Source organism: Lithobates pipiens, unplaced genomic scaffold, assembly GCF_037356315.1.
Source record: "Lithobates pipiens isolate NorthernLeopardFrog02 unplaced genomic scaffold, aLitPip1_a1.2 Scaffold_10, whole genome shotgun sequence".
NCBI lineage: Eukaryota > Metazoa > Chordata > Amphibia > Anura > Ranidae > Lithobates > Lithobates pipiens.
Genome location: NW_027507686.1, coordinates 88,558,335 through 88,586,252, shown reverse-complemented (window position 1 = coordinate 88,586,252; position 27,918 = coordinate 88,558,335). Strand labels below are relative to the sequence as shown.

The 27,918-nt window shown below is 41.6% G+C and overlaps 1 protein-coding gene across 1 annotated transcript in view; it reads right to left on the bottom strand.

The window, feature by feature from the left end:
- Positions 1-27,918, bottom strand: part of PC (pyruvate carboxylase) — a 939,549-nt gene that overhangs the window by 31,239 nt on the left and 880,392 nt on the right. The window contains exons 17-18 of the mRNA XM_077450039.1: positions 25,409-25,658; positions 4,719-4,963 (exon numbers count right to left, since the gene is read on the bottom strand). Coding sequence (XP_077306165.1) covers positions 4,719-4,963; positions 25,409-25,658 — 495 coding nt within the window. The remainder of the gene's footprint in view (positions 1-4,718; positions 4,964-25,408; positions 25,659-27,918) is intronic.

Sequence of the window (27,918 nt, the reverse complement as noted above, 5' to 3'; positions counted from 1 at the left end):
GCTGAGACTTGGTCGTATGCAACCTCGCAAGACGTTTAACTCGCAGGGCCAGCCCCTGTCCAGTGGGGCTATGTCACGGCCGACCTAGCGCGTAGCTGCGGTATGCACGCGCTCGCTGGCCATACTGGGGTGACCATTAGATCGAATGTCCAGCCCGTCGCCCAGCCCAGCAGTTGATTGTAGATCTCACCAGAAAAATCCAGGGGAAAAATATAAATAAATAAAATTGCCAGGACAAGAGATCCCAACAGGGAACTAGGTCCTTACTCCTGACTGAAGTCCTGTAGCAGAGAGGGGGTGCATATCACCTAGGACTGTCCATGGGCGTAGCCAAGTATTTTGGTCTGCCTATGTCCTACTCCTGTACGGGGCAATATAACCTATGATTCTGAATAAAGAAGGCTGTGTCTGTCAATGAACAAAAGAGAAAAGTTGTTCAGTAAATTACTGCATACCAAAACGTCTTGTCACGAATTACCCCTTACCCTTATAAAAAGGTTTAGGGTCCTTCCTCACTGAGGGAAATTAGAACACTTTTTTTTTTAAAGTTAATATACATAAAAACAAAATAAATTTGCATGAACATTCTAACCCTAATTCAAGAAAGAAGATCTCAATTATTTGTTAGGTCCCATTTACTAAATTACAACCGAATAGTAATTCTACACCAACCATTTTTTTTATTGTATGCAGGTTTTTGTGAATGTAGTTGTAGCCACTTACTGTATATTGAAAATAAACATCTTTAAAGTGGTTGTAGACCTCAGGCATGAAAAAAGAACAAACCACATCCCTCTATGCCTTGTACTATCCTCAATTTAAAGCACCGAGTGTGGTTGCTCTCTAATCTCTCCGCATGAGTCACTGATAGAACTCTAAGTGGACAAAACAACCTCCCGAGAGATGGCCTGCCCCCCTTCCAGCACACAGCAGGTGGCTCACAGCCTCAGCTCTGTATGTTTTTTATGAGCCTGTGTACAGGAGGGTGTGTTCTATCCCCCCATTCAGCTATCAGATTACAGGCCGCTCTGTGCTCTAGTTCAGCAGCGTGTGAGGTCAGATCCCTGCTCCCGTTTTTCTGCTGCTGAGAAAAATCCTTTAATCTGTGTGTTTTAGAAAGCTCTACAGGATAAATGGCTACAGATAAACAGGTACAACTTATGAGAGGCGACTCTTCCCAAAGTGCTCATATGTGCACTCTCTCCCCCCTCCCTTTCCCCCTGTGCTATTAGCAGCTTGAACCCAAAGAATTCTTAACTCTTTACTCCCAGTGAGAGCAGAACAGAAAAGACAGTGAAGACACCAAATGTGGCATTCTAGTAAAAAGGCTAAACACCTATCACAGTCTGCACCATCACCACACTCACATCACAGTGAGTTTTTAGAAGCAGGGCCAAGCTTATCAGCGGCTGTTATAGCTCTGGCCCTAAAAGTGCTTTTTCAGTGACATCACAGCCCACATGGTCTGACACAAATTACAGAACATAGTACAAGCCCTCCTGTACGGGCCTTGGCCCAGGCATCTGATGAGTATGAGCGTCACCTGTACTGCCCCTTATCACTGAAACACATTCCCTTGTGGCCTCTTTGCAGTGTAGCCAGCTTCTCCTCTCCCTGGCTTTAAACTAATACGGGGGGAGCCTCAGAGGGATTGGTTCCATTATTTGCACCCCATCACTCTGCCACTCAAATCATACCCCCTTTTCGATTCTCTGATCCACCTAAGGGCCCCCTGCAGCACACTTGGCTTCTCCTCCTCTTCCTTCTGCTGGCTGCAGCTGCTGCGTGGCACAGAGGGATCATTTCAAGAAGGATTATAAGGGACTAAACAAAGCAGGTGATTGATACCAATCACTCCTGAGTTGATTTATAATTGAAGCATGGTAAACTGTGAGTACTATGCATTTGTTTGTGAAAGAAAATGATGCCTCTGTACAGAGCACCACCTGCAGAGCAGCTGAAGATGCAGAGAAAGATTTAGGGACCTGTCTTCAGTTCCTCAAAAGTGGATTTTACTGCCCCCCACGGCACATATGAACGAGCCCTAAGAGCTTATTCACAAAATTACTCTGGTCATGTGAATTAGTGGTTTGTTCATGCCGCTGCCTGTCAGTCTATGTGGATGTAGTGGCTGTAAAAACATAGCTGTAGGTCCTAATTTTACAGGTGTGATGGCCTGGGATATGCCTGGGAAATGCACTATATATGTTCAGGGCAGAACATCTGCACCCACATGCTTGTGGCTGTGTTTGTACAGCTGCTGCGTATTATAGGCTGCCTGCACATAGCTCCAGGTGGCTCCAGCCACAGAAACTAACCACTGATTCACACCGTACATGCCCCAGTGCCCATGAGCATGAGCCCCAAGACCTCATTCACATAGAGAGTTTTATTTATTAAATTAATACAGTTTTACCTTTTAGATTTTGCAGGAATTTTGTAAGTTATGTTGTGTTGTGTCTGCTGTGATAATGCTAATCACTGCCACTGTGGAAAAGAGCTAAAAGGTACAAAGCATTATCAAGGATGCAGATTGAGGAGTTCTAGAAATTCTGTTTAGCGCAAAGAAAACAGAGTGTTTGGTTTCCCAGGGTTTTGTCAGTACCGCATCAGGGTCTGACACTTAGAGGCTTCAAAGAGATAACAGCAGCCCTGCCCAGGGGTGTCCTGCAGATAACTGTGGCAAACAATTCCCCATGTATCACCCAAGAAAAGTGTAGATCTACCACAGCTACTGATTGGAAAGACAACTTCTTGAAATACTGAACAGTAGAACAACATAGCTGGGAAAAAGATATCCAGTCTATTAAAAGTAGAACTATAGACATTTTTTATTTTATTTTGGATAGCGAAAAGGAGGGTTAGAACTCCTGTCAGATTTTTTTTACGCCATCTATGTCCTACTACAGAGATTTCACTTTATTTCCTGTCCAATAGCCAAACCAGAAGTGAGAGGAAATCCCTGCAAAATTAAGGAAATTTCTTGGGGACCCCCAGGTCACAAGAACTAGGGTTCCTATTGGAAGATTTCCCCTCTATTTCTTTTTTGGGGACAACCCAAAATTAGGGATTTTCTTTTACTTTCAATGATAGTGGTAAATAGGACAAATAGAGGGGGTGAATCTCCTTAATGGGGGGCACAGACAGCAATAAAAACTGGCAAGGATTCTAATCCCTCTGCACGCTATCTAAAACAGAAAAAAAAAGTTTTGCCCTTAGCTATACTTTAAGGACACTAAGCAAAACTAAAGGATGTCTAGTGTCTAAAATCCCCTAGGGCTGGCCTTCAGATTTTCTCTAAGTATTGGTGGCACTATAACGCACAGTTACTAATTTGAATCCTGTGTCCCTGTGTTTAACCCATTAACAACCCTTAGATAACCCAATCAGCCCCAATTAACTTCCACCCTTAAGCATTATTTTCCTGGTGAATTTTTATTTTTTTATTGGTAACTGTTAATATTTAAACTTTTTAAACTCATTTACTTTCCTGTCTGAGTGTCAGCGAGTGTCTCAGGCACTTCCTAAGGGTCAGAAATGTGACAGAAGATACTTTACTGTGAATGGTGCATATTTCTGTTACAAAATGTGATGGCAGCTAATGTTTGTGGGTGTAGATAGTTAACCGATCCAAGTGATAATCACTACTGGCACTTGGCTTGTTGCCTCAATAGCTGAGAAAATCTGTTTGCTGGGTGAAGCTGACAATGCCATTTCCATAATATAAACAATTATTTCATGTGAAAAAGGACTACCGTATATACTCGAGTATAAGCCGAGATTTTCAGCCTCTTTTTTGAGGCTGAAAGTGCCCCCCTCGGCTTATACTCGAGTCATCGCTGTCTGCCCGCTCGATCAGCGTGTCGAGCAGACAGACAGCGGCCATGCTATCATTCAAAAGCCGCGCCTCCGGCTCCGCCTTCGCCTGTGATAGGCGGAACACTGAATTTCCCAGCAGCCTGTGTTCCGCCTATCACGGACATCGTATCATCCTCGTACTACGGACGAGGATGATACGATGTCCGTGATAGGCGGAACACAGGCTGCTGGGAAATTCAGTGTTCCGCCTATCACAGGCGAAGGCGGAGGCTTTTGAATTTTACAATGGCCGCCGAGGCGCCGACGAAGAGGGCACGGGACGGAGGCAAGGCAAGGCACGGCACGGCACGGGACGGAGGCAAGGCACGGCGGCAAGGCACGGCACGGGACGGAGGCAAGGAGGCAAGGCACGGGACGGAGGCTCGGGACAAAGGCTCGGGACACAGGTAGGCTGGACACACACACACACACACACACACACACACACACAGATGGATGGATGGAGACACACACACACAGGGATGGATGGATGGAGACACACACACACAGGGATGGATGGATGGATGGATGGAGACACACACACACAGGGATGGATGGATGGATGGACACACACACACACAGGGATGGATGGACGGACACACAGGGATGGGCGGACACACAGGGATGGACGGACACACAGGGATGGACGGACACACACACAGGGATGGACAGGCATGTCTCACCCTCGGCTTATACACGAGTCAATAAGTTTGCCAGTTTTTTTGGGGGTAAATTGGGGGCCTCGGCTTATATTCGGGTCGGCCTATACTCGAGTATATACGGTAGTTATAATTTACCAGCCCACACATACCAAGCACTTTTTACAAATCTACTTCAAATCATACAATAAATGTTAGTACCTTGATGACATCTCCAAGTAGTTTGTTTGCTTCTGCATATGCCTTCTTCACCTCCTTGAATTTGTTGCCCAGCCCCATACTATGAGCTTGGAAGTGAAGGTTGGTGTACTGGCCACCAGGGATCTCATTCTCATACACATCTGCATTTCCTGATTTCATGGTCGCTGTGCAGTCAAAGGCAGCATAAAGACCTCTAGTGACCTCCCAGTACTCGCTGTAGTCAAACACTTTTTCTAGCTGGATTCCTAGATAAAAAGAATGTAAACTTTATATCATTTACACAACACAACAGATTACCATAGCAGAACAAAGCACACATTAAGGATTGTTGTTCTTTTTTCCAACTTCTTAAAATTTACACTAGCTAATTTTTGTTTGTTTTTTTAATACAAACGGGGATACGAAATAAAGGTAACTAGTGAGAGGTTACAAAAAGGAAAGACATAAGACTGATAGAGAGAATGGAATAATATACATTGTTAAAAGAGAGATATACATGTACCTTAATATACACTGATCTGTCATACCTTTATGACCACTGCCAGGTTAGATGAATAACAATGATTATGATTATCTTGTTACAATGACGTGAAAGTGGGTGGGATATATAAGGCATCAATTAAACAGGTTGCCCCTGAAGTTGATGTGTTCAAAGCACAAAAAACGGGTTTTGCAGTTTGATGTGTATGGGGCTGCATAGCCAAAGACCAATCACGAGTCCCATGCCGACCTGTATACACAGCCAAAAGCACCTACAATGGGCATGTGAGCATCAAAACTGGTCTACAGAACAATGGAAGACGCTGATCTGGTCTGATACCACAGCATACTGTTTGTAGTCTTTTGGCATCTATACCCAGATGAATCAGGGCTGTTTTGGCAGCAAAAGGGTCTGTTTTGACAGAAAGGGAGGACCTATTCAATATTAGGTAGGTTGACAAAGTCGTGCTTGATGTAGAATGAAAGAAAAAGCTATTCTAGCATGTATTTTAGAAGCAAAAAAAGGGAGAGGAAAAAGGGAATTTGCTTAATAAAACACGTTTTCAGTTTAAGTAGGTACATTGGCAAAGGAGTTCTTAAACATATACTGCATTCTCATGGGAAAAATATGGCAAATTAATAAAATACTATAGCATATACAATTGCTACACAAGCCATATTGTAATTTAACCAGTTAAGGACCAGCCGTCACAGTTATACTGTGGCAGGTTGGCTCCCACGGGCGAATCACCATAGCTGTACGTCGGCCGCATTAAGAGCTCCAGGGGGCGTGTGTGTGCTGCCAGAGGCGCAGCGATGGAACCGATGCTCGGTGGCCGCGATGTCCGTTGGGCACCCGCGATCACTCCCAAAAGAGACAGAATGGAGGCCTGGTAATATAAACAGACAGATCTCCATTCTGTCAGGAGAGAGGAGACAGATCTGCTGTTCATACTGCTTATGAACAGCAAGGAGTCTCCTCCTCCAGGCAGTCCCACCCCCCCAGTTGGAAACACTCCCTAGGACACACATTCAACCCCTTGATCGCACCCCTAGTGTTAACCCCTTCTCTGCCAATGACATTTATACAGTAATCAGTGGCTATTTTTTAGCTCTGCTTGCTGAATAAATGTCACTGGTCCCAAAAAAGTGTCGAAAGCTTCCGATCTGTCTGTCACAGTACCACTAAAAATTGCTGATCACCGCCATTACTAGTAGAAGAAAAATACAAATAATAATAACTCTATCCCTTATTTTGTAGATGCTATAACTTTTGCATAAACCAACCAATATATATATATATATATATATACGCCTATTGCAATTTTTTTTTACCAAAAATACATATTGGCCTAAACTGAGAAAGAATTTTTTTTGGGGGGGGGGGGGGGGGGGATATTTATTATAGCAAAAAAATAAAAAATATTTTTTTTTAAATTGTTGGTCTTTTTTTGTTTATAGCTCAAAAAAATAGGATTTTTATAACAGCTTACATTTATTGGTCTTTGCACATAATGCCTATCTATTACCCATTTTTATATTTGGGAAATGGTGTACCTCCACTGGCTGATAGGGATATCAAGAACTTCTCTGTACTTACTATCAACATCATAGAAGGATAAGAGGGCACATACTGTGTGTATATCACATTTTACACATGTATTTATTTATTACAGACATTCATCATTCAATTTACACACCCTTTTCATACTGTACATTCCCATAAGTCTCTGTCATCAAGAACCTTATAATCAAAGGTCCTCATTTCACACAATATATATATATGCGCACACATACTAGGGCCAGTTTAGACAGGAGACAATTTAACCACAAGCATGTCTTCATGATGGAAGAGAAAACTAAACAAGCACAGGAGAAGATGCAAACTCTATGCAGATAAAGTCCTGGCCTGGATTCAAACCAAAGACTGCCAGTCAGATGTGCTAATCACTAAGGCAATTCCTTCCCGTTTCAAAAACTAGGAGGAAATATAATGAAACAACTTCATAACTGTATATATCTCAATTATGGCAGATATTGTTATATAATGAATAATCACAAAATTACATCAAACTACTGCAACACAATAAGGGAGAGTTTTTCAACTTTATGAAAGTATAGCACCCATTATACATGAACTAAGACCTTAAAAAGTATATATCTCAAGTTGATTTGTACATTCATTTTACTAATAAATGATAGTCAGTTTACATAATTATCAAACATGGTAATAATGAGAACTATGGATATCCCTGATTAACAGCAAAAGATATACTAGTGGCTTATTATTAGGATTACTGTACACAGCAACGACTTCCTTAGTCTGGGATTCCTGCCAATAGTTACCAATGGTATTCCAAACCAAGTCAGAAGCAACATCACTTATAGCTTAATAACCTCAAAAACTGCTAACGACTACTGACAAAATAAATAACCACAATGATTTCTAACAACGACTGACAAAAATGGCATCAATGCCAAAACGATTGACATTATAACAGGTATAAATTATATTGCTGCTGGACAGTGGACATCAATCACATGCTGGCATTAAAAAATGTGTTTTTTTTCTGTATTGGTTGTTACAAGTTTGTCCAGTATGATGCCACATGTACCTGCAATACATAGCACTGCTTTTTATATGGGCACAATCACTAAGCCATGTAGCACTAAAAACTTTTATGTTTTTGGATATGTAATAAACACATTACTAAATATATTTTATTTATTCTTAGAACACATTTACAACCTTTTATGGTTACAGACAGCATTCAGAGTTCATAGTACATACAGTTTCAAAGAGATAGAATTACTACTTAAGTAATCCCACAGTATTCTTTAAAATATTTGAGAGATTTACATTGTAGGTTACATCCACAATGTTCAGTGTTACATAAGAGAGAGAGAGATATATGAGAGAGTGAGATGGATAAGAGAGAGGGATACCAGAGAGAGTAAGAAATAATTGTGCCCCTGTACAAAGAGACCTGGAGTTTTGGCACCAGTTCAGATAAAATATATTAGGGAACTGAGGAAAATTTAGAGAAGGGTAACCAAACTAAGAGGCATGGAAGACCTTAGCTATAAGGAAAGAAGAACTCAATGTATTCTCTATTTTAAAGAAGCAATTAAAGGATGAGTTCACCATTTGACATTGCATTGCAAAGCATTGCATCATCCATTAAAAGATTGCTGATGCCATGCAGGTCTCCTGCAGATCTGTCAGTGTATCGGCTTCCTCGTACCTCGTATGAGGAAGGCAATACATGCTGATAGGTAGACTCAATGAACTACCACAGCACTCACGGTGCCGTGCTAGTTAATTGAAAACTACAAGCCGACAGCCGCAAAGGCTTTCGGACATTGGAGTTTTCCATCCACAGAGATCTTTTTTGAATTGTGGAAGCAGACACGGGAGAGAAGATCCATACATACGAAGTACATATGGTAAACTTGGCGTAGGGGCGCACTCATCTGGAAGAAAAGAGGTTCAACCTCCTCATACAGAAAGGCTTCTTCACAGTAAGAGGTGTGAAAATGAGAAATAGGCTCACTTAAGAACTAGCAGCTGCTCAGTAGTTTTAAAGCAATTGTAAACCTTTCTACCTGCACTTTTGGGTCTTCCCCTGCATAAGATTTACAATGATCATGTAGTGTTATGGTGTAATTTGTTGACCTGTTAGTAAAGCCTTTGTCAGAAATTTGTGTTCAAACACAAAACATGTCTTATGGCTGTGTAAGATCTACATTAAAAACAGAATTCTATGATTTGCAAATCTCATATCGCCATATTTTATTGACAATAGAAGATATATCAAGTGTTTAAAACTGAGAAATGTTAGCGGTTTAAGAAAACAAAAAAGATAATTTTGAAATTGATGACAGTGACAAATCTCAAAAGTTGGGACAGTGGAAAAAAAAGCTGGCAAAATAAGCGGTACTAACAAGGAAGAGCTGAAAGAACATTTTGCAACTAATTGGGTTAACTGGCAACAGGTCAGTAATATAACTGGGTATAAAAAGGCATCTTAGACTCCTTTCACACTGAGTCAGTAATCAGGCATTCTAGCAATAGAAATAGCGCCTGTAAAGCGCCTGAAATCTGCCTCCTATTCATTGCAATGGGTGCTTTCACACAAGTTCTGCAAGAAGCACCTTTGGGGCGGTTTGGGAGTGCTCCCAAAATGCCACTGCCAATTGCAATCAATGGGCACACGTCCGAAGCACCTGAAATGCTCTTCCGAAGTGCCACAATATGGGCGTTTTTAACTATTTTATTTAGGGGTTAAAAGTGCCCCGCCAGCAACCAAAAAGCATTGCAAAAGCCCTGCTAAAACACGGGCAGCCCCCAGTGTGAAAGGGGTCTTAGAGAGTCAGGGTATTTCAGAAATAAAGTTGGGCAGAGGTTCACCAATTGTTAAAAGATGCGTCTAAAAATTGTTGAACAATTTCAGAATATTGATCCTGACCATAAAATTGCAAGTACTTTAAATAAATCATCATCTACAGTAGATAACATCTTCAAAAGATTCTCATTGACTGAGACACAGTTGTCAATCACAGGCAGTGAGGAGGGGGTGGGGGTGGGACCGAGCCATGATCTGTGTAAAGCTTTGTAGGGGTAGGACAGGAATAATGTTTATTAATTTAAAAAAAGGGAGCCTTTCACCACTTGCCGATATACTGTGGCAGAAGGGCTCGTACAGGCAAACGAACGTACCTGTCTGTTGTCCTTTAAGAGGCGGCCTGTGGGCATGCACACCTGCGGCAAGCTCCGTGAGTCGGGTCGCGGGTCCCGATGTCCGCAGGGATATCCGCAATCGTCTCATGGAGAGGAAGAATGGGGAGATGCTAATGTAAACAAACATCTCCCGTTCTGCCTAGTGACAGTGTCACTGATCTCTGCTCCCTGTGATTGGGAGCAGAGATCAGGGACATGTCACACATAACCACGCCCCCCGACTGTTAGAATCACTCCCCAGGACATACTTGAGAGATATAATTTTGCCCCTCTTCAAATCATTAGTAAGACCTCATTTGGAATATGCAGTTCAGTTTTGGGCACCAGTTCTCAAAAAGGATATCGGGGAATTGGAGAAAGTGCAGAGAAGGGCAACCAAACTGATAAGAGGCATGGAGGAGCTCAGCTATGAAGAAAGATTAGAGGAACTGAATTTATTCACTCTAGAGAAGATGAGAATAAGGAGGGATATGATCAACATGTTCAAATCTATAAAGGGTCCACATAGTGAACTTGGTGTTGAGTTATTCTCTTTACGGTCAACACAGAGGACACAGGGGCACTCTTTACATCTATCAACTTTACGCAGTAAAGTTGATCCGGGGAAAACCTGATTGCCTCTTGGGGGATCAGGAAGGAATTTTTTCCCCTGCTGTAGCAAATTGGAGAATGCTCTGCTGGGGTTTTTTGTCTTCCTCTGGTTCAACTGTGGGTATAAAATTGGGTATATTGGATGGTACAATATTTTTTATTTTATTTATTTATTGTTTTTAAGGTTGAACTGGATGGACTTGTGTCTTTTTTCAACCTATGTAACTATGTTAACCTCTACACTGCCCCCTAGTGGTTAACCCCTTCACTGCCAGTGTCATTTATACAGGAATCAATGCATTTGTATAGCACCGATTGCTGAATAAATGACAATGGTCCCAAAAATGTGTCAAAAATATCCAATGTGTCGGCCATAATGTCGCAGTCACAATAAAAATTGATGATCTAGTAAAAAAAATATTAATAAAAATGCCATAAAACTATCCCCTATTTTGTAAAACTTTTGTGCAAACCAATCAATAAACACTTACTGCGATCTTTACCAAAAATATGTAGAAGAATACGTATGGGGCTAAACTGAGGACATTTTTTTTTTATATATTTTTGGAGGATATTTATTATAGCAAAATGTAAAAAATAATGCGTTTCTTTTTCAAAATTGTACCTCTTTTTTGTGTATAGCGCAAAAAATAAAAACCGCAGGGGTAATCAAATACCACCAAAAGAAAGCTCTATTTGTGGGAAAAAAAGGACGCCAATTTTGTTTGGGAGCCACGTCGCACGAGCAATTGTCAGTTAAAATGATGCAGTGCCAAATCACAAAAAGTGCTCTGGTCTTTGGCCAGCAAAAGGGTCCAGAGCTTAAGTGGTTAATATCCCTTTAAGACATCATTAGCATGTTGGGGGGGGGGGCATGCGCTATAAATTGCTTGATAAAGGGGTCCTCAATAAATTGTTGGACCCTATTATGGAGTTCCTGTTTTGCTGGTGACATATTCCTTGTTCTGTTCCAAAAAACTGTAGCACCCTCTACCTAGTGTAGGTGCTAAAGTGAGATTTTTTTAGAACAGGTTAATTTAGGCAGGCTTGGCTAGAAGCTAGGCCTGTTTGTTTTGATCCGTGGGGCTGGGAGTGGCTTAGAGTAGGCTGGTGACTCACAGCTAGTTTCATCTTTCGGTTACCTCCCTTCTGCTTCTAGAAAGAAGGTGGGGAAGCAGGGTGGAGCTGTCTGGGGTGTTCCAAGGAGCCCTGACCAATCCCCAACCTGGATTGGCAGGGGGCAGGCCTCCTTAAATACCCAGAATCAGCCCAGCCCAGGAGGAGGAGAGGACAGTGGGGAATACTGCCAGGAAGGAGGAATCCACCAGGCGTTGATGAGTGGAAAGCACAGTCGGGAGAGCTGTGTGCAGTCTGAGATGAATGTAGAGCCAGCGGGAGAGATTGTGATGTTACTGGCAGTGAAGTTGGGTCGCTGCAGCTGTGAGGGCTGTCTGGGATCAGTAGTCCACCAAAGAGGGCAGTTAACACTAGAACTTTGTTTGCTACACCATAGGAGCTTGCAGTCCCTGCCTATAAAGAGGTACTTTTTCTCACTTATTCAGGGAAGCCTATCCCACACACACACCTAACAACTGTCCCAGAGCCACCCCCATCAAATCATTCCCTGCATCTATTGCCTTCTGTACCACCCCCCCCCCCTTTTAGAATGTAAGCTCTACAAGCAGGGCCCTTCTGTCCCTTCTGTATTGAACTGTACTGTAATTGTGTTGTCCCCCCTCTACATTGTTAAGCTCTGCGTAAACTGCTGGCGCTATATAAATTGTGTATAATAATAACACTTTTGCTAAGGCCTGGCTGAAACCAGAGTCAGGCCTAACCATGTGCTAGCTGCACCTGCATAATTGTGCTGGAGGGAGAAGGAGAGATATTCTGCAGCAAGTGTTGCACAGGAGGAGAGTATCTAAATTATCCCAAACCACGCAAGAATCTTTTTCCGGAGCACTCCATCAATTCCTTAACCCAATCCAAACTCTAATCCCTCAATAAAAATAAAAAAACAAAGCTGATGGACTTGTTCATGGGAGTCTGGAAGTGAATGCCGGGCTGGGCAGGGTGACAAGGTGGGCCACAATTACTCAGCAGCCCCTACAGGGGTACTACTACAAAGGTAACTAGTAATAATAAGTTACTAGTAGCGCTGTGATTTCACCCTAAAAACTATATAGATGTGTAGAAAATCTACAAAAATAAACATATGTAACTATATATAAACATTTACATAATAAGCAAACACATTTCTCAAATCACCATTGTGAATTAGTGAGTCCAATAATATAGCGAACAATTATGCTGCATACACACCACTGGACTTTCCGGCAGAAAAGGTCTGACAGACTTCCCATGGACTTCCGACTGAACAGACTTGCCCACACACGATCACACCAAAGTCTGTTTGTTTCAAACGCGATGACTTACGACGGGACTAGAAAAGGAAGTTCAATAGCCAGTAGCCAACAGCTGCCCTTGCGTCATATTTGGTCCGTCGGAGCAGCATACAGACGAACAGTTTTCCCGATAGAAATTGAGTCCGTTGGAAAGATTTGAAACATGTTCTATTTCTAGGTCCGTCTGAATTTTTGAAGAAAAAAGTCAGATGAAGCCCACACATGATCGGAATATCCGACGGAATGATTCTGTTGGACCTTTTCTGCTGGAAAGTCCGGTCGTGTGTACACGGCATAAAAGTTCAAATGTAAATAATAGCATGGATGCCTTCTTCCATCACACCAAAAGTGGTCACACTGTGCAGACTCCTCCTCCCAATGAAGGTAAAAACACTCACCAGACAATAATGTCTGTAATTTTTCAGACAGGCAACATGTCCTCACGCCAGAAGCCCTTACACACCTCTTCTCAACTAACTCCGTTTCACCTCTATTCAACTCAGCAACTGCAAAGCTGGTGTTAATGGTCAAGATTCACATGAAAAGGAAAAACGTTCTGCAGTAAAACTCAAATAAATCCTTTATTCCACTAGAACATATCTCACCAGAAAATTTCTTGACACAGGCACATCTAAAATTTTCACATAGCTCGATTTCCAATAAGCAGAGGTAACACCACACACTGACAATTAATGGGTTCTCACCAAAGCACTCTGCCACCGGTCAAGAATCAACTCTGGTCCAGTCACTGCCCATCACTCTTGCTACTTACATTTAGCCACAGCACAACATGTTTCAACATATCCGACTATATCAAGGTATGCTTTTAAGATACTCCTTGTTCTGTGGTCCCTGAGGAGACCAAATGAATCAGAACTGCTTTCCTTGTACTTGGGATTCAACATGCTGCACTGCAGTATGCAGTGCAGTGACATCTTAATAGATGACAGCATGTAAAAACTCACAAACCAGCTGCTGAAAGCAGGAGAGATTTAAATGGCTGGAGGTGGCCAGGTTTAAATTACATTTTTGCTGCAGGGGATGACAAAAATTTGACTTGTATCTTAGTGCAGACTTTTGGAAAAATCACTAAGCCAATCACACAAGCAGGAAATTACATTTATAGGGGCGTTCTGTTCAACCTCTGTGTACAGAACGCCTTTAGGCTGCCATATTTTATTGTATTTTACAGAAAATGACAGTGCTTCAGATTGAAAAGGAAAGGTAATATTAAGTAACATTAAAGCTGCATTCACACCTGAGTGTTTTAAAGTTGCGCATTTTTACCATATTTTGCCACAATTTTGTTCAGGTCATCAATGTAAAAGGCATAAAAACACCTGTAATGTGCCCCAAAGAAGCTCATGTTCTTTTTTGAGCTTAGGGTATTTTTCAGCAGTTTTGCTTCAGGTTACAAAACATTCAGATGTGAACAGATGCCATTTAAATACATGGGATTTTGCTTGTTGGGTGTTTTTCAGGCGTTTTATGAGCTGAAAACCCTCAGGTTTGAATGCAGCCTTAAATTACAATATGGAGTTATCCTTGCAGTAAAAAAAAAAAAAAATCTGTAAAAAGCAGAAAATGCATACAAAAATTAGATACAATTTTCTCAATAGCGAAAACAAGTCCATCATCCTAGGACAATAGGAAAAACTGGAGAATGCTCGGAGTGGACAGGGTTATATTTTGCAGGGCAATGCCTTTTTTTGTTTGTCAGTGTCCAATTATTTTTGTAGGTGGCAGTTTAACTCAATTGTCTTCAGAATAACAAAATCCTTTGTACGTTAAACAATAAAGAAAAAAGTTTGGGCTACAGATACACTTTAATATGTCAGATTATCAATGCAGATTTATACACAGTGTACTATTCAAAGCACATAAGCACACACAGAAAATGAGAAGACAAGTGAGGTCTTCAATACATAGTTGCATGTATGTCAAATTCACATACAGTCATGTGAAAAAGTAAATAACATATACAGTATTAATCAGCATGGTGTATTCATTTCCATAATCTTCTAAATTAATAAAAATGCAGATTTGTAATATGGAAACAGTAAGTACACCCCTTCATTTACCACCACTTCAAATACATGAAATTAGAATTAGGAGTTCAAGATTAGGTGCCAAAACTTAGAACCTCCTTTGGGAGTAGCTGGTGGAACCTTTCTTATTTAAAGGTGATCTAGGGCCAACTCATACGCTTTCCCTTTTGTGATGCCAACATTGTAGAAGCAATACAAATAATATATATATATTTGACAATCCAGTATAAGTTTACTTTAAATATCTTTCCTGTTGCGAGTACTGCCAGTGTGCTGTCAATTTCTTTCTACAACCTCCTGGATTCCATTCATGCTTTGCAGCTTCTCCTTTGCTAATGCCTTCTATTTCTAAGGACTACATAGCCCATGGTACCTTGCTGCCTGCAAGCAGTAATACCTTTACTAACTCCACCTCCTGAAACTACTCCTTTCAGCCTCAACCTGTGAAACCATAGTGCCTTGTCACAGGGCATAGTGAATACGTCTCACAGAACTCAAAGTAGTAAATGCATTGGGATCTCTGCAAAGTACGTTTTTAAACATCAGGATCATTCAGATTAATAGAAGCAGGCTAGAAATAATTGAAATAAAATGTGGAAATGAACATATGCTTTTAAATTATGACCATTGATTAGCTTAAGCCTTCAGATATCCAGAGTCCAGAGTGCATGCCTAGATCAATAGAACTCTCCAAGACCCAAATAAAGAGAGATGTGTTTGTCAAGCAATTTAAAAAGATCACAATGATTTAAAATCAGTCATTTCACTGTAAGTAAAAAATCTACAAGTGGCATAGATTTCAAACTGCTAATTTGTTCAGGACTTCCCAGCCCAGCAAATTCAGGTCAAAAGCACATGTTTGATACTAAAAGTCGTCTCCAAAAACCTCAAAATTTCATTGTGGGGATCTCAGTAGTGGTCAAATGCATGTAACTACAATTATAAAGAGAATGCGCCAATTTAGACGAGAGTTGTGATAAGAAAAAAAAACTTTTGCTGTCCATAAAGAACATTAGAGCAAGACTACAATATTGTGACCAGGCCTTCTGAAACAATGTGCAGAAGACTGATTAATAAAAAAAAAAGTTATTTGGTCACAGTAACTGTAGACGTGTGTTACTAACCCCGAAGAGAGGATAAAAAAAAACCTCATAACTGTAAATTGTTGTGGTGGTATGGCTTAACCACTTGCCAACCACCCACCACTGATGTACTGCGACAAGGTGGCTAGGCTGCGCAAATTGCTGAACCAGTACGGCGATTCATGCACCAGTTTTCGTAGGCGCGTGCGCACCTCCGGCGGTGCGCGCTCCACTTGGGAAGCAGGGGAGCCAATCACCGGGTCTGGCGGACTCTATGTCCGTCAGCTGCCCACGATCGTTCCCTTCTGAAAGGAGATGACACGGAGATCAGCAGGAAGATGGATCTGTGTGTTTCCCCAGTCACAGAGTGCCCCATACAGTTAATCACAAACAGGGAACACAGTTAACCCCTTGATCGCCCCTGAAGTTAACCCCTTCCCTGCCAATGTACAATGTCAGTGCATATTTTTACCACAGATCACTGTAATAATGTTACTGGTTTACAAAAAAAGTGTCAAAAAAGTCAGTTAGCTGTCCGATCTGTCCGCTGCAATGTTGCAATCCCACTAAAAGTCCCTGATCGCTGACATTACCAGACGCTATAACTTTTGCACAAACCAATCAATATACACTCATTGGAATTTTTTTTACCAAAATTATGTAGAAGAATACATATTAGCCTAAACTGATGAACACATTCGTTGTTTCATATTTTTGTTTTGGATATGCATTATAGCAGAAAGTAAAAAATATATATAGATTTTTTTTTCAAAATTGGCGGTCTTTTTTTGTTCATAGCGCAAAAAAATAAAAACTGCAGAAGTGATCAAATACCACCAAAAGAAAGCTCTATTTGTGGGAATAAAAGGACGTAAATTTTGTTTGGGTGCAACTTTGCAGGACCATGCAATTGTTAGTTAAAATAACGCAATGCCGTATAGAAAAAGAAATTGGTCTGGTCATTAAGGGGGTAAATCCTTTCCAGGGCTGAAGTGATTAAAAAGAAAAAAAGTGGAGGGTTACAGACTGCCCTAGTCAAGACTTTTACCATGAAATATTTTTGGGTGATTTTGAAATGGACAGTTCACGCACGGAAACCCACAAACGTCTTACAACTAAAGGAATTTTGCATAGAGATGTAGTCAAAAATTTTAGTTAGTCAATGTCAGGTGGGCAGTTATGTAAAATGCCTACAAGTTGTCATTTCTGCTACATGAGGCAATACTAGCGAATAATGCCGAGAGTTTACTTACTTTTTCCACAGTATACCATTACATCTAATATTTGTGTTGCATATATTTGTCTTGTGTTTTTTATCTTCAACTATATTACCTTTATGTGTAGGCACGGTTTGAATAAAGATGTATGCCTCTTCAAATATGTTGAAAAGGTCAATAATTTCAACAGGGCGTACTTAACACGTCTGTATATGAGGATGACCTTTACACATTGGTAAGTATAGAATGTGCATACTAATTTTACAGAAACTGACATATCAGCACCCAGATTTCTCGCTTACTATAGAAATTGTGAGTGTGTTTTAAAGAAAACACACAGCATGCAGCCCAACTGTGCCCCATGCCAGGCTTTTCATACAGAATTAGATGCCAGCTGCTAATCACTGCTTAAGAGGCAAAACTCCCATGGTACACATAACACTTGCAATTTGTTGCTTTTAAAACCCAGACAGCCTGCCAAAATGACTGCCAGGGAGAGCACAGGGGGGGCCATTATTACACAGGCAAAATGAAGTGGATTCCCTCCATGTGCAAAGGATAATCCTTTAAAAAAGCTATCACATTTAGAACCAGATTTACATGGAAATCAAATGATGGTATTTTCACACTACCAAGTCTCATAACTAAACATACACTGAAGTAAACACACCTTTACAAATCCAAAGAAATGATTCTACCTAAAGCAGACAAAACATTTCAGTTTTTTTAAGTTTTGGACAGTGGGGAAGGGTTACCTCTGTCATGCGCATATTGCTTTCTTTGTGCCTATTTTATTGCTTCCTGTACCCCTTGCAAAAATTGCCCCTCACTTCCTATTTGAAGTGTGTAAAACAGAAGAGTTGCTGAGGTAAAAGTGGTTGTAAAGGGTTGTTTTTTTTTTTTTAAATAACAAACATGTTATACTTACCTGCTCTGTGCAAAGTAACAGGAAGATAATTGCCGCTCCAAACCCAAATCCCCTTAAAGCATACACCCTGTAGGAACACTCAGGTGCAGGCTCTGCAATGAATCAGAGAGCAAAAACAAGTCCTGGACGGCCGCACACCGATAAGAGACACCTTTTTTGTAGATAAAATCCAATACAGTCAGTTTGTATTAGCAAAGGCAAGTATAAATATTGACACGTTTCACACCATGTATTGGTGCTTAGTCATAGCTATGGCTAAGCACCAATATATGGTGTGAAACGCGTCAATATTTATCCCTGACTTTGCTAATACGAACTGACTGTATTAGATTTTATCTACAAAAAAGGTGTCTTATCGATGTGCGGCCGTCCAGGACTTGTTTTTTCTCACTGCTCTGTGCAAAGGTTTTGCATGGAGCAGCCCTGACACTTTCCATACCCATGCGGTTAAGGGGGGCTTGGGGGGGGGGGGACAGCTGCAGCGCAGAAGGTTTTTTTCCCCTTACTACATGCATTCCACGGAGTGGTCCCGATCTTCCTTTTCTGGGGTTGACGCTCCTGGCTCCCCTCTTCTGGAGTGCCCCCCATGGAGTGCCGCTTTCCATGGGGGCACTCGTGTGTCCATTGACACAGACAGCAGGACTTGGCCCCGCCCCCAATGTCACTGGATTTGATTGACAGCAGTAGGAGCCAATAGCTCCTGCTGCTATCAATCTATCCAATGAGGACCTAGACAGCGGCTGGAGCCGCTGTGCTTGCCCCCGTCACTGGAACGATCGGGCTAAGGTAAGAAAAAGGGGGGGGGGGTGCTGTAGCACAAAAATGTTTTCCTCTTAATGCACAGTTTTTCAACTTCTCCCATGCAGGCAGTTCGTAAAAATCTGTGGCTTTTACAACTGTCCGTAAATGTCAGGTTCTGATCATTTTTCATGCTGTGTTGACTTTTGTAGGTGCAAACCAAACAAATTACTTGTTATGTGTATTGTCAGTGTTTCCATATTGCATTTATACTGTTTAAATACTGATTGTCTTGTGTTTTACTTGAGAAGGGAAAGATTAGAACCTCAGTAAGCTTTTTAACCCCTTCATGACGAGGGCAAAATAAATCCTAATAAATGAACACAGTTTTGCATCTTTCACATATGTTATTAAAATTGTACATATCGCAACTGCTTAGTGTATCCAGCTGGATTATACCTTTTTTTCCATGACAAATTGGGCTTTCATTTGGCAGTAAATGGTAATGAAGGTCTCCTGATTTATTTATTTATTTTTTGAATCAAGGGAAGACTGGCTCCAAATAGCAATATATATATCACCTACCACCAAAGAACAACCCATCATGCAGTAATAAATTCTTCCACTTCTATAAATTTTAGCAATACCACATCTTATATTCTTCTCTGTTGTCTGTACCCGTAGTATGGCCCAGAAACAGTGGTGTGCATTTTGCTTCTTTTTTTTTTAAGCCTACCGAAAACACTCCGACACTAACTGACACCGATACAAATTAAAAAAAAATGTTTTAGATCAAACCCTAATCCAGCTATTTTATCTTTATTTATTTTTTTATTATTATTTTACACACTTTTGCTTGCTTCTCCTCTGGCAGGGAGAAAAAAAAATCACAGGGTGGGCCGTACAGTGACTGATCACCATGATAGCTATCACAGAGAACAGTTCCCAATCATTAATATGAGACCTGGGGCTCTCAGTGCTGGGAGCGTAAACACATGTATGTATATGTGGCCTCACGGAAGAAGGCCCACTTCAGGAAGGCTGCATATAAGTGTACAGGCGGTGGGATGTGGTTAATGAAGTCTGAGTTTCCATTATAGATTTCTCCTCATTTCCTGTCTTGATGTATCATGCCAGAGAGAATACAAAAAGTGAAGGAAAATCTTCACAAACGGGAAGCAGAGAGCATTATTATTTTGAAAGGTTCTAAACCCTTTCCTACTCAAGTTATCAGGGAAATAACATAATAAATACATTCTAGACTAAGGATGAGCTGAACACCCCCCGGGTTCGGTTTGCACCAGAACCTGCGAACAGACCTAAACTTTGTGTGAACTTTAAAACCCTATTAACGTCTATGGGACTCGAATGTTCAAAATCGAAAGTGCTCATTTTAAAGGATAATATGCAAGTTATTGTCCTAAAATGTGTTTGGGGAACTGGGTCCTGCCCCAGGGGACATGTATCAATGCAAAAAAAAAAAATTATTACAAACTGCCATTTTTTCGGGAGCAGTGAATTTAATAATGCTTAAAGTGAAACAATAAAAGTGTAATATTCCTTTAAATTTCGTACCTGGGGGGTGTCTATAGTATGCCCTTTAAAGGGGCACATGTTTCCCATGCTTAGAACTGTCCCTGCACAAAGTGTCATTTCTGCAGGAGAAAAATCATTTAAAATCACTTGCGGCTATAATGAATTGTCGGCTCCCCGTAATACAGACAACAGTCATTGAAAGTCATTGATAAAAAAAAAAAAGCGTGGGGTTCCCCCAAATTCAATTACCAGGCCTTTCAGGTTTGGTATGGATATTAAGGGGAACCCCGCGTCAAAAAGATATACACAACAATGCAATAGTCCTTTATTAAAAAAAAAAAAAAAAAAAAAAAAAGATTCCAGCGGTGGTAATCCACTCTTGCTATCCAGCGACGGATGATCATCTCTCCGGGGTCCAGCGATGGCTGATCTGATCCAGCGATGGGTGATCTCTCCCTCCAGCGCAGCGCATCCATCCTCTGTCTCCACTGGCGGAGACACTGCGGGGATCCCGGCAGCCTGACATTTCTTATATGAGGAGGGCGGGCCACCCGTCACCTGATCCCACCCCCCTCTGACGCAAGTGGGAAAGCCTGGCTTCCCCAATGACGTGTGGATGACCCCACCCCCCTCTGATGTAACGGAAACCTGCGGGATCTGGGGGTCCCCTTGTTAAAGGGGGATTCCAGATTCTGCTAAGCCCCCCGTCCCGCAGGCCCCCACAACCACTGGTCAGGGTTGTGGGGATGAGGCCCTTGTCATGGGGAAATGGATGAGGCCCAACATGGGGACAAGGTGCTTTGAGGGGTCACAGACCCCCAAAGCATCTTTCCAATGTTGAGGGCATGTGGCCTGGTACGGTTCAGGAGGGGGGGCGCTCTCTCGCCCCCCCCCCCTCTTTTCCTGCGGCCTGCCAGGTTGCGTGCTCGGATAAAGGGTCTGGTATGGCTTTTTAGGGGGAACTCCACACCATTTTTTTTTTTAATTTGGCATGGAGTTCCCCTTAAAAGCCATACCAGACCTGAAGGGTCTGGTATGGATATTTGGGGGGAACCCCACGTCATTTTTTTTTTTAAATTTGACTCAGGGTTCCCCTTAATATCCATGCCAGACCTGAAGGGCCTGGTAATTGAATCTGGGGGGACCACATGCTTTTTTTTTTTTTATCAATGACTTTCAATGACTGTGCTCTGTATTGCGGGGAGCCGCGAGTGATTTTAAATGACACTTTGTGCAGGGACATTTCTAAGCACGGGAAACATGCGCCTCTTTACAGGCATACACTTTTATTGTTTCACTTTAAGCATTATTAACATTACCGCTCCAGAAAAAATTTATGTTTTTAAAACTTTTTATGCATTGATACATGTCCCCTGGGGCAGGACCCAGGTCCCCAAACACTTTTTAGGACAATAACTTGCATATTAGCCTTTAAATTTACCACTTTAGATTTCTCCCATAGACTTGTACAGGGTGTTCCGCGACTTTTCGAATTTGCCACGTACACCCCAAATTGTTCACTGTTCGCCGAACAGGCAATGTTCAAGTCGAACATGAGTTCGACTCGAACTCGAAGCTCATCCCTATGCTAGACACAGATTCATATAAGGAATTTAAATTATTAAAGTTTAGGTTCACCTTTTGTAACAGGTTACATCCATAAACAGAGTGTAACATGTAACATAAAATATCAAATTATGTGCGCTTTCCCTTTAGATATCAAATATATAAATTAAAGCGCATTAAATATATATGTGCAAAGTGCAATAATAATAAAAAAATACCTAAAACCAAATTTTATAAATTAAAACCCACTAAAAGAACAAATCTAGTGCACTATCCCTATAACTATCATGCACAGTGAATCAGATATATAAGTGCAATCATAAAAAAAAAATAATAATAAATGAAAGTTTATAAAAAACAAGTCAGTGATCTGTAACAAAGAGAATCCACCGCAGACTATTGTCACCAATGTCAGTGTACCATCACCACAAATATGCACAGCATCAACTTACCAGAGCAAAAGACCTCCAAAACCATGAGGCAAAAAAGCACTTTTATTAAATAAGGGCAATAACCACCTTCCTCCAAGAATGCGTAAAAGGGACTGCTCATAGCCACTCCATATGGGAAATCCGGCAGCTCCTAGCTGATCCACTGGGTACAATGGTGGCCAACCATTGTATCTGGTGGAGTGGCTAGAAGCTACAGTAGTAAGGAGTTTTCCATATGGAGTGGTTATGAGCAATTTCATGTACCTATCCTGGTAGAAGGTGGTTATTGCCTTTATTGAATAAAGGTGTTTTTGGCCTCATGGTTTTGGAGGCCTTTTGCTCTGGTGAGCAGATGGTCTGCATTTTTGTGGTGATGGCACACTGAAGTTGGTGAAAATAGCCTGTGGGGTGGATTTGTGCACTTTGTTACAGATCAGGGACTGTTTTTTAAGGACTTTCATTTATTATGAAATTTTTGTTTTCTTTTTTTTCCCCTAAAAATTACCTATTATTGCACTTACACTATGTTGCCAAAAGTATTGGGACACCGGCATTTACACACACATGAAATTTAATGGCATCCCAGCAAGGTCTATAAAGACATAGATGAGTTTGGGGTGGAGAAAACTTGACTGGCCTGTACAGAGTTTTGACCTCAACCTACAGAACACCTTTGGGATTAATTAGAGTGGAGACTGCCAGCCAGGCGTTCTCGTCCAACATTAGTGCCTGACCTCACAAATGCGCTTTTGGAAGAATGGTCAAACATTCCCATAGACACACTCCTAAACCTTGTGGACAGCATTCCCAGAAGAGTTGAAGCTGTTTTAGCAGCAAAGGTTGGGCCAGCTTAAAATTGAACCCTACGGACTAAAACTGGGGTGCCATTAACGTTTCATGTGCATGTAAAGGCAGGTGTCACAATACTTTCGACAACATAGTGTAAGTGCAATAATAAATATTTCTTAAGAAAAAGAAGAAAACAAAAATTTCATAATAAATTAAAGTCTATAAAAACAGTCCCTAATCCTTAAAGTGCATAAATCCACCCCAGGCAATATTGAACCCTACAGACTAAAACTGGGATGCCATTAAAGTTCATGTAAAGGCAGGCGTCCCAATACTTTTGGCAATATAGTGTATATAATTGAGTGGCTGTGAAGAATATTTAAAGGGATAGTGACTAGATGTATTTATTCTTTTAGTGGGTGTTTAGGGAATTTAGTTTTTAGGTATTATTTATTAATATTGCACTTTGCACATATATGTTTGATGCACTTTATTTTATAGGTTTGATATTTAAAGGGATAGTGCGCCTAATTTGATATTTTAGGTTTTGAGTGTTCAGGCACTATTTAGTGTGCAGAAAGCTAATGCCATTTGTTAAAAAAAAATTGTGAGGTATAAATTAATCTCAGAGTTTTATATGTAACATGTTACTGTTCTCCAGTCCCTTCAACCCTCTGATCCCCCACTGTGACAGCAGGCGAGGGATCCTCTCCTTATACCCTCTGTCACAATTTAAAGCTAGGGTGGCTGTGCAGGGCTCTGCCCACACAGCCATGTCATTCATTCACTCAAACAGATCTGTGAATGAATGGACTACAAATACTGTCTTCCGCTGCAGCGGACAGCTTGCAGTTCTCAATGAATTGCGAAGGCACTGGTGAGCACTCTTGCAGTTCATAGATTCTTCCTGAAATAGAGAAACTGTCTGCCCCAAGAGCCTGGCATTGCACCCACGATCCAGTATTCACGGGTGCAATGCTTTACAGGCTGCAGTGTAAAAAAAAGAATTGCACATTTTTTTACCTGAAAAATTTGATTTATTTATATTTTTTTTACAAAAGATGAACTTATCCTTTAACAATGAATTTATGTTCTGTTGTGAAAAGGTAGAGTTTTCGTTTAAAATGAATCTGTTATGTGATAATGACAAAAGGTATGAGGCCAGAGGATGAGTCCAGATTTATGAGCCCAGTGGATAAGTAATTTGGAAAGATCATATACCCCTAGCCAAAGAGGCAACATTTTATTATGATTTTTTTTTAGGCATCTTTCTTCGTTTTTTGGTCAATCTATGCTAGTGGAAAGTTAGAGGAGTGCATACTATTCCACAATTTCTAGTGCTACCCAAAAATTGGACAGAAATGTCTGACTTAACTTATAAGGCCATTGTCCTTATAATGGAAACAACATAATACTCTCCTTATAAGAGACTTTCTCAGGAAGACCATTAGAGAAATGTAGATCCCACAATATGAGAAGAAGGTGTAAGATTCCTTTGGCATAAAATTAAATGATGAACAAAACCTCTTCAACTATCTATCTCACAACTAATAAGACTTGTGGGTGAGCAGATAGGGCTTGAATCAGTGCTATAAAAATCTTACCAAATCCCCATTTATGCAAGATGTAGACTCAAAAGCCTTTTGAGGGGCTATTTCTTGTTTTGGCAAATCTGTAACAATTCTACAATTGTTATCTCTTGTTTGATGGCCAGGAAGGAATCCAACTTGGTACTTGGCGATTAATTAGAATGGGTAAATTAGGGTTAAGATGAATTGCTGACTAGGATTTTACTTGAGAGAAAAGATATACAGTAGGTCAAAAAAATTTGACCAAATTGGTATAGTTGAAGTTCAGGAAAGATATCATTTTTTTTTTTTTTTTTTGGGCTTTGGAAAGTAAGGGTAAGGATTACCGTTTATAGCACACACACAGGTAGGGATCAGGTAAGGTTTCTTCTGCAATAAAAAGCATGCACAACAGTTTTATTTTGCTGGCCAAAATATAAATTCGTAGACTGTGACCAGAAGCACATCTAAAGGCTTAGACCTAGATGCAAAACCTCAACTAGTTACAAGAAATATATATAACAAAAAATGTATTATCAACACAAAAGTGTTTTAAGCATGAAGAATTACCTGTGTCAAGCGATGTACCCTTTGTACAAGCCACCATAGCTCCCATACTAGGCTGAGAAGTCATCCCAGACATGGAATCAACTGCCACATCAACAATGTCAGCTCCAGCCTCTGCACAGGCCAGCATAGAGGCCACTCCAGCTCCAGCTGTATCATGGGTATGTACATGGATTGGGATGTCTGGGAACTTGTCCCTGAGAGCTCGTATTAGCAAATCTGAGGCTTTAGGTTTCAACAGTCCTGCCATATCCTAGAAAAGATAAGGATTAGATTATAATTATAAAGTAAAACAATAAATATGTTAAAAATTATCAATCAAACGTAAACCCAACCCTGTAAGAAACTATTTCCAAACACTGTAAACCCAAAAGCAAGAGGGGTGTGGCCAGGACCAGCATGTGAGAGGAAGTGCTTCTCGCATCGCCACACCAGCATAGACAAAGATCCTCTCCCAGCAGCTATCCAGTGGTGACAGATGACTTTACAGCTGGCTACCGACCTGGCCAACCTCCTGGTCCACCCGTCAACCCTATGCACACGCAAAATGACGATTTCTCGGGTTTCAAAATCCGAGATGGCGCCGCCATAGCCCTGGCACAGCACACGCCGAGGGGTGCTGAGAAAGCTAAAGAGAGCCGCAGCAAAAAGACACAGAGGAACCAGGGTAACTCAAAACCCTTAAAAAAAAAAACACATAAAATATACCTAACTTATAACATTATTCAAAAAGTATGGAATAAAACCAGATATCTGCAGTGAGTGACTGGATACATGGACTTTAGCCCTGTCATGGTTATGCAGTAATCTTCCTCTGTTTGCTTACCTCTCCTCATGTGTTCAGACTAAGAGGCCAGCCACTTCCACCTGGTTGTTTTTATAACCTCTCCTCTAAGCATGGCTCCACCCTAGGCCCTATCAGGGAACCCTATATTAATCTGTGCACTACAAGCCAGCGGTGCTGATCAACCATTGTGCATTCACTATGTGTTTGGCTTCCTGTTTACTGCTTGCTGTGTGCTCTGTTTGTCTCTGTTACCGACCTTGGCGTGTTCTCAACAATTCCTGTCTGCTTGTGACCCTGACCCTTTGGCATGTCCTCAACCATCCCCGTCTGCCTGTGACCCTGAACCTTTGGCCCGTACTCGGTTGTTCCTGTCTGCTAGTTGCCCTGACCTCTGCCTTATCCCTTTACTATCCTTGTTGTTCCAGCCTGCTGCTTCCTTCTCCTGTAGACCGTGTCTACCATGATCGTGAGCTTTGAGACCCTGGGGGCCGCGACCTGGAGCCAGACTGGAGCGAAGTCCATCCTCACCACTGGAGGCTTTGGTGAACACCTGCTGGCTCTTAGACTCCGTGCCCTGGGGAATCTATGCTCCAGCTCCCATTGGGATCTGTGTTAGTGATCCTGTAGACCTGCATCCTGAATCTCTATGGGTACAATCTGCAGCAGTCAGTCCTAAGGTCCACTACCTTAGTGGTGCACTTCCGACTCCTACGGAGTACATCTGTCACCTGCTCTCATGTGACCTGACAGTTTGATCAGCCATGGACCCGGCTGACGTGCCGCTACCCGCAGATGATCCGTTGCAGGGCTTAGTTCGCAGACTTGAGACCCAGGAATTGCATCAGACCCAGGTGATGTGATTCCTTCAGGATTTGGCATCCCGTTTTCAACAGGTTCAGGCCTCATTAAGACCCCCGGTTAAACAACCTCAACCACTATCTGCTGCTGCACCTATCGCACCAGTCGCAGCCAGCTTCAGCCTGTTTCTCTGGGGACTCCAAGGCTTGCAGGGGGTTCCTTAGCCAGTGCACAATTCATTTTGAACTTCAGCCCCAAAACTTCCTGTCCGATTTGGCAAAAGTAGAATATATTATATCCCTCCTAGCTTGGGCTGCCCCTCTGTGGGAACTGAATGATCCAGTGGTTTCTAGCTTGCTTCTCTGGGACAGTATGCTCTTCAGTTCTGTATCCTCACAGCTAAATTGAGCTGGAATAATGAGGCCCTAGTTGGAACCTTTTTACATGGCCTCTCTGATAGAGTGAAGGATGAATTAGCAGGAAGATCCCTTCCTGCTTATCTGGTTAGTGCCATCACCTTGTGTAACCAGATCGATATTCGCTTTCAGAAGAGGGCCCTGGAAAAAAAGACACCAACACTCCCTGTTCTTTAGGCAGCCTGAGCTCCCAGTCCCTTCTCTTTGATCCGAGGAGCACCCCCTGCCTGCTGAGGAACCTCTATGTAGCTGGGCTAGACCAAGTTATCTCCTGAAGAATGCGCTAGGTGCAGAGCTCTGCCTCTATTGTGGGGCCAAAGGTCATTTCCGTGACACTTGTTCTCTTTGTCCGGAAAAACGCTCTGGGCTAATACATCTGGAAGGTGGAGTATCAGCGGTGCTGATCAACCATTGTGTATTCACTGTGTGTTTTGCTTCCCGTTTCCCGCTTGCTGTGTGCTCTATGTTTGTCTCTAATACTGACCTTGGCGGGTTCTCAACTATTCCTGTCT